This window comes from Coregonus lavaretus, assembly GCF_964263955.1.
Source record: "Coregonus lavaretus genome assembly, contig: SUPER_35_unloc_6, whole genome shotgun sequence".
Taxonomy (NCBI): Eukaryota; Metazoa; Chordata; class Actinopteri; order Salmoniformes; family Salmonidae; genus Coregonus; species Coregonus lavaretus.
Genome location: NW_028167176.1, coordinates 377,552 through 385,667, shown reverse-complemented (window position 1 = coordinate 385,667; position 8,116 = coordinate 377,552). Strand labels below are relative to the sequence as shown.

General features: G+C 44.1%; 1 protein-coding gene across 1 annotated transcript; it reads left to right on the top strand.

The window, feature by feature from the left end:
* Positions 1–3,831: 3,831 nt before the first annotated feature.
* LOC311110475 (uncharacterized protein) lies at positions 3,832–7,662 on the top strand. Its single transcript, XM_084189031.1, has 4 exons — positions 3,832–4,280; positions 4,370–4,473; positions 4,883–4,946; positions 5,119–7,662. The coding sequence occupies exons 1-4, from the start codon at positions 3,971–3,973 to the stop codon at positions 6,204–6,206; spliced, it is 1,566 nt and encodes a 521-aa protein (XP_084045157.1). The 5' UTR covers positions 3,832–3,970; the 3' UTR covers positions 6,207–7,662.
* Positions 7,663–8,116: the final 454 nt, after the last annotated feature.

Sequence of the window (8,116 nt, the reverse complement as noted above, 5' to 3'; positions counted from 1 at the left end):
TTCATACAGTGAGGGAAAAAAGTATTTGATCCCCTGCTGATTTTGTATGTTTTCCCACTGACAAAGACATGATCAGTCTATAATTTTAATGGTAGGTTTATTTGAACAGTGAGAGACAGAATAACAACAAAAACATCCAGAAAAACACATGTCAAAAATGTTATAAATTGATTTGCATTTTAATGAGGGAAATAAGTATTTGACCCCTCTGCAAAACATGACTTAGTACTTGGTGGCAAAACCCTTGTTGGCAATCACAGAGGTCAGACGTTTGTTGTAGTTGGCCACCAGGTTTGCACACATCTCAGGAGGGATTTTGTCCCACTCCTCTTTGCAGATCTTCTCCAAGTCATTCAGGTTTCGAGGCTGACGTTTGGCAACTCGAACCTTCAGCTCCATCCACAGATTTTCTATGGGATTAAGGTCTGGAGACTGGCTAGGCCACTCCTTTGTTGCCTTGGCCGTGTGTTTTGGGTCATTGTCATGCTGGAATACCCATCCACGACCCATTTTCAATGCCCTGGCTGAGGGAAGGAGGTTCTCACCCAGGATTTGACGGTACATGGCCCCGTCCATCGTCCCTTTGATGCGGGGAAGTTGTCCTATCCCCTTAGGAGAAAAACACCCCCAAAGCATAATGTTCCCAGCTCCATATTTGACGGTGGGGATGGTGTTCTTGGGGTCATAGGCAGCATTCCTCCTCCTCCAAACACGGCGAGTTGAGTTGATGCCAAAGAGCTCGATTTTGGTCTCATCTGACCACAACACTTTCACCCAGTTCTCCTCTGAATCATTCAGATGTTCATTGGCAAACTTCAGACGGGCCTGTATATGTGCTTTCTTGAGCAGGGGGACCTTGCGGGCGCTGCAGGATTTCAGTCCTTCACAGCGTAGTGTGTTACCAATTGTTTTCTTGGTGACTATGGTCCCAGCTGCCTTGAGATCATTAACAAGATCCTCCCGTGTAGTTCTGGGCTGATTCCTCACCGTTCTCATGATCATTGCAACTCCACGAGGTGAGATCTTGCATGGAGCCCCAGGCCGAGGGAGATTGACAGTTATTTTGTGTTTCTTCCATTTGCGAATAATCGCACCAACTGTTGTCACCTTCTCACCAAGCTGCTTGGCGATGGTCTTGTAGCCCATCCCAGCCTTGTGTAGGTCTACAATCTTGTTACTGACATCCTTGGAGAGCTTTTTGGTCTTGGCCATGGTGGAGAGTTTGGAATCTGATTGATTGATTGCTTCTGTGGACAGGTGTCTTTTATACAGGTAACAAACTGAGATTAGGAGCACTCCCTTTAAGAGTGTGCTCCTAATCTCAGCTCGTTACCTGTATAAAAGACACCTGGGAGCCAGAAATCTTTCTGATTGAGAGGGGGTCAAATACTTATTTCCCTCATTAAAATGCAAATCAATTTATAAAATTTTGGAAATTGCGTTTTTCTGGATTTTGTTGTGTTATTCTGTCTCTCACTGTTCAAATAAACCTACCATTAAAATTATAGACAGATAATTTCTTTGTCAGTGGGCAAACGTACAAAATCAGCAGGGGATCAAATACTTTTTTCCCTCACTGTATAAGGAAATCAGTCAATTGAAATAAATGCATTAGGCCCTAATCTATGGATTTCACAAGACTGGGAATACAGAAATGCATATTTTTTTTATTTTAAGTAGGGGCGTGGGTCAGAGAACCAGTCAGTATCTGCTGTGACCACCATTTGCCTAATACAGCGCAACACATCTCCTTCGCATAGAGTTGATCAAGCTATTGATTGTGGCGTCTGGAATTTTGTTTGAAGTTGCTTGATATTGGCGGGAACTGGAAGACGCTGTCGTACACATCAATCTAGAGCATCCCAAACATGCTCAATGGGTTACATGTCTGGTGAGTATGCAGGCCATGGAAGAACTGGGACATTTTCAGCTTCCAGGAATTGTGTACAGATTCTTGCGACATGGGGCTGTGCCATCTGGCAGGTGCAGATGAAACCGGGATTCATCTGTGAAGAGCACACTTTTCCAGCGTGCCAGTGGCCATCAAAGGTGAGCATTTGCCCACTGAAGTCGGTTACGACGCCGAACTGCAGTCAGGTGAAGACCCTGTGAGGATGACGAGCACGCAGATGAGCTTCCCTGAGACAGTTTCTAACAGTTTGTGCAGAAATTATTTGGTTGTGCAAACCCGCAGTTGAATCAGCTGTCCAGGTGGCTGGTCTCAGACGATCCCGCAGGTGAAGAAGCCGAATGTGGAGGTCCTGGGCTGGCCTGGTTACACGTGGTCTGCGGTTGTGAGGCCGGTTGGACGTACTGCCAAATTCTCTAAAACGACGTTGGAGGCGGCTTATGGTATGGTAGCGAAATGAACATTCAATTCTCTGGCAACAGCTCTGGTGGACATTCCTGCAGTCAGCATGCCAATTGCACACTCCCTCGAAACTTGAGACATCTGTGGCATTGTGTTGTGTGACAAAACTGCACGTTTAGAGTTGTCCTTTCATTTTCCACAGCACAAGGCGCACCTGTGTAATGATCATGCTGTTTAATCAGCTTATTGATATGCCACACCTGTCAGGTGGATGGATTATCTTGGCAAAGGAGAAATGCGCACTATCAGGGATGTAAACAAATTTGTGCACAAAATCTTATAAAAAAAGCTTTTTGTGCGTATTGAACATTTCCGGGATATTTTATTTCCGCTCATGAAACCAACACGTTTATATTTTTGTTCAGTGTAGTTGTTTAGCTATTACTCAGGACAATAAGAAACCCCATTGGCTATTTATCATTTCTATATTCAGATTTTTTTTTAAATCTTTCTACCGTTACATTGTTCAGAGTCAGAGTGCATTCTCAGTGGGTGCTGCAGTTAGTTTTGAGACTACTAACCCTTAGCCTTCTCTTTGATGTAGTAGTCTCAAAACTAACTGAAGCACCCCACTGAGAATGCAATCTGACTCTGAACAATGTAACGGTAGAAAGATTTTTAAAAAATCTGAATATAGAAATGATAAATAGCCAATGGGGTTTCTTATTGTCCTGAGTAATAGCTAAACAACTACACTGAACAAAAATATAAACGTGTTGGTTTCATGAGCGGAAATAAAATATCCCAGAAATGTTCAATACGCACAAAAAGCTTTTTTTATAAGATTTTGTGCACAAATTTGTTTACATCCCTGATAGTGCGCATTTCTCCTTTGCCAAGATAATCCATCCCACCTGACAGGTGTGGCATATCAATAAACTGATGAGCATGCGTCTGAGACCAGGCACCTGGACAGCTGATTCAACTGTGGGTTTGCACAACCGAATAATTTCTGCACAAACTGTTAGAAACTGTCTCAGGGAAGCTCATCTGCGTGCTCGTCATCCTCACAGGGTCTTCACCTGACTGCAGTTCGGCGTCGTAACCGACTTCAGTGGGCAAACGCTCACCTTGGTTTCATGAGCGGAAATAAAATATCCCAGAAATGTTCAATACGCACAAAAAAGCATTTTTTTATAAGTTTTTAAGCACAAAATTGTTTAACTGAAGGAATTTATTTATTCCTTTTTAGTAGCGGCTACAATATGATACAGCAGAAGGTGGCAATTTTGGAAGTTGTGGTTCTCTGTAGCTCAATTGGTAGGGCTTGGCGTTTGTAACGCCAGGGTAGTGGGTTCGCCGGGACCACCCATACGTAAAAATGTATGCGCACATGACTGTAAGTCGCTTTGGATAAAAGCGTCTGCTAAATGGCATATTATTATTATAACATAAGTCGTGTGTAACCAACCTTTTATTTTGAAAAGCCAACCTTTATTCTAAAAAACGATCCAGGAAATAGCGTAACATCAACAAACAAAAGAGATGTGTGTGAAACATACCGTCTATGGTGTGAACTGTGTAGTCTCAAGACGTTGACTACACTGCAATGCAAATTACTATAACATAAGTGTTTAACATAGACATAGTGCCAAGGACATGACCGATACCGTTGCCTTTCATGCTCAGCTAGCCTCCATCATTGAGGTTTTGGCGAATGCAGCCGTTGCCGAAATCTGCAAACTTGTAGATGACGGCCATGCTGCCTTACGTTTGGAGATTTCCCATAGCCAGAAAGAAATCGAGAACTTGCGGAGGAAGCTGCTTTTGACGAAGTTCCAGAATTCTCGACGGAGCGCAGAGAGATTCGGAGCCCTGCGACGCACAGTTCACAGACGAGTGGACACCGATCATGTTGCCCGGGAAAGAGAGAACTTCGTAGGAAAGTCAACAGGCAGACTTGGATATTGTAGGTTTTTTACCTTATTTTAAAACGTTCAAAATAATTGTTAATGTAGAATATATAACGTTCATGAAGGGTTCTCTTTTCTGGTGCAGTGGAAAATCGTTTTGCCTACAGTGAAAGAGGCAACTGTATGCAGGTTGTCACCAACTGGACAGACGCAGAATGCACAGCGACAGACCAGGATGGGGCCATGCAGGTCAGCTGTCATGGACATGGTCAAATAATTATTTGTTTTCACATATTTCAAATGGTGGTGGGATTTTTATTTTTATTTTACCCTTATTTTACCAGGTAAGTTGACTGAGAACACATGCTCATGTACAGCAAGGACCTGGGGTATAGTTACATGGGAAAGGAGGCGGGGTGAATGAGGTATGAGGGCCAGATTGGGAATTTAGCCAGGACACCAGGGTTAACACCCCTACTCTTATGATAAGTGCCATGGGATCTTTAGTGACCAAAGAGAGTCAGGACACCCTTTAAAGACCCATCTGAAAGACTGCATTTTACACAGGGAAATGCCCCCAATCATTGTTTTCCCATATTTAAAATGGTGTTGGGGATATTTTTTCTAATAAAATGTTTCTGATGAATGCACAAAACAGATAGGAGATATGCAAGAGGCACCTCTTATCAAATTGGAGAACTTTGATACCAGCAGAACAGAAGGTATGTTTATGCAACTTAACAAATCTATCAAATTTACACTTTGTTAAGTAAAGCCTTTATTGCAGTATTTTATTAACTTCTTAGTCATAACCCATAACTAATAAATAAGGCAAAGAAGAATCAGTCCCCACTATAGGAAGCTGATGTTGTGCTTTACTTTGCCCCATTTCAGAGATTGTCCAACCGGTCAGTGAGAGCAGTGAGAAGATCGTTGTGGCAGAACCAGGTTCTTCATCATCTACTGAAACCACAGACCTTCTGGACCAGCAGGGCAACAGACACAGAGCTCCAGACACCACACTCAATATAGAACCTGAAAACCAGACGTTCCAGCATCCAGCATCACAATACAACAGAGCAAGACAGGACCATCAGGTTGCTGAGTGTGTCACCTTGGAAACTGACCATCAACCCATAGCATACAGCCTTTCTCATTGGACAGAGAACCAAGAGACTGACAACCGAACTGTGAATGCTCCTTACAATGCAGGGCCAGACTCCAAGAGGCTGTCTGAACATCCAGAGAGGAGTGGGGCGCCTGGTAACTCTGGGGTCTGCATGTCTGCTTTGGGCTCTCTGGACTGGGTGTCTGATGTGGTGCTGGTGGACTCTGTTCCTATTAAAGTGGAGGCAGATATGAGTTCAGAATGGACGGGTCAAGAGGTGACATCTGGAGAGGTCTATTCAGAGGGCAGGCAGCTTGTGGACAACAGAGGAAGAGGGGGAATAGAGTCTGGACAGACAAAGTGTCCCACTGACACTCAAAACACAGAGCAAGGGACAACTGTAGGATCAAGATACAAGTTGCCAGATTTCAACGGACTGTCCACCCCAAACAGCTTTTCATCCCCAAGGGTTACTCTCCAACAGGTTCCCCAAAGAGGGAAGCAAGCACCCTTCCCGAATTTCAACAGAGGCTCAACTTCTTCATCGAAAGGCATAGAAAAGCAGCCGCAACAGCTAACGTCTTGTTCGGCCAAGAGGCAGCTCCGGTGCACTCTCTGCGGAAAACTTTTCCACCAGCCGGCGCACCTGCGGAGTCACATGCGGGTCCATACGGGGGAGAAACCGTTCGGCTGCAGCCACTGCACCAAGCGCTTCTCCCACAGCCACCAGCTGAAGATGCATGAGAGGGTGCACACTGGAGAGAAACCGTTTCAATGTGTCTACTGCGGGAAGTGTTTCACCCAGTCTGGCCACATGAAGAAGCACCTCCTCGTCCACACTGGCAGCAGGCCACAGGACGTTGGGCTGTCCTGAGTGTTCCAGGGTGAAGTTTCCCCTAGGTACAGATCTAGGATCAGCTTCCTCTCCCCCAATCCTAACCTTAACCATTAGTGGAAAAAAATGTATAAGTTATGATGTGAAGATTTTAAACATGACATTTTAGTCAGTCAGCAGAAGCTCTTATCCATAGCGACTTACACGAGCAATAGGGGTTAAGTGCTTTGCTCAAGGCACACCAACAGATTTTTCAGCTTGGTCGGCTCAGGGATTCGAACCTGCGACCTTTCGGTTACTGGCGCAACGCTACCTGCCACTAGGCTACATCCTTATGAATTTGTATTCGGGCAGTGGTGAACCGAAGTACAATAATTAAGACTTAATTTCCATTAACCTGTCAAGAAGATGGATTCCCTATCAGACTGATAGGCTGTAAAGATGTAAAGGGAATTCATATCGGTGAAAGAAAAGTAATTAAGAATTCAGGAAGCTCTGGACAGGTGCCTGGCGAGCAAGGCCTGTTGGTGGTCGAGAGATCGTTGTTCAGCTCATCTCGTACCTGGACGCAGAGAAGAGGAGGAGGAAGGCTCAGGGTTCCCGGACGCCAGCGCACTCCTGGCCCTTGAAAAGGACCTGGCGACCCAGCAGTTGCAAGGAGAGAGAGTGCTGACTGAATGGTAGACTGTCAATGGTTGCGTTTATACAGGGTTTAATATGGTTGGATTTGTAGAGAGGTCAATAAAGCCATCTTGATACCCCTTTACCTTTCCCATCATATTCTGCATAGGAAAACCCTTGTCTATTCAGTTGCAATGAGTTTTTGAGTCCCAGAATTAGAATGAATAGAATTAGAACCCATTCCATCAGAATTCTCTGGTTTATTCCTTTCCATTCTGACTATGTTTTTAGTAGGCTAAACAGGTTAGGATGTGCACCAGCACTCTAGAACCAAGCTACTCACTCACCTCTTCTTTATTCCCAGAATCCCCACAGGTACCCTGGTCTGGGGAAACCTCATCTCCTGGAGGTAAATACAGTACCTGTAGATTTATCTCTCCTAGAACAGGCAGAACATCACCTTCCTGATATCAGCATTTGAAACCGCTCACTCTGTTTTTGATTCTCCGTTCATGATTCTACTGAAAATAACGTTTAGATAACCATTCATATAATAAATCTACTTTTATATAATGATTATTCCTCACGACACTAGAACCCTTTTTAATGTAATGCATAGAAGGGTCCTTTGGAGGAACGATTATTGACATATATTTGACATTTGTATCTTAAAGCATAATTGAGAAGTAATTATTTGAAGTTAGAATATTTGTGACATTTTGGCCTTACCCAGGCCTCCTTTAAGACCCATGTTTCATTTGTAGGTGCTACAAAGCAACATTTGGTGTCCTATACAACTGTACCGCTTGCTCTTTTTACCCCACTTAATAAAATAAAAACAGTTGCATTATCACAAAATGTACACTACATGACCAAAAGTATTTGGACACCTGCTCATCGAACATCTCATTCCACAATCATGGGCATTAATATGGAGTTGGTCCCCCCTTTGCTGCTATAACAGGCTTTCTACTAGATGTTGGAACATTGCTGCTGGGACTTGCTTCCATTTAGCCACAAGAGCATTAGTGAGGTCGGGCCATTATGCCTGGCTCGCAGTTAGCGTTCCAATTCATCCCAAAGGTGTTCAATGGGGTTGAGGTCAGGGCTCTGCAGGCCAGTCAAGTTCTTCCACACCGATCTCAACATACCATTTCTGTATGGACCTTGATATGTGCACGGAGGCATTTTCATGCTGAAACAGGAAAGGGCCTTCCCCAAACTGTTGCCACAAAGTTGGAAGCACAGAATCGTCTAGAATGTAATTGTATGCTGTAGCATTAAGATTTCCCTACACAGGAACTAAGGGGCCTAGCCCGAACCATGAA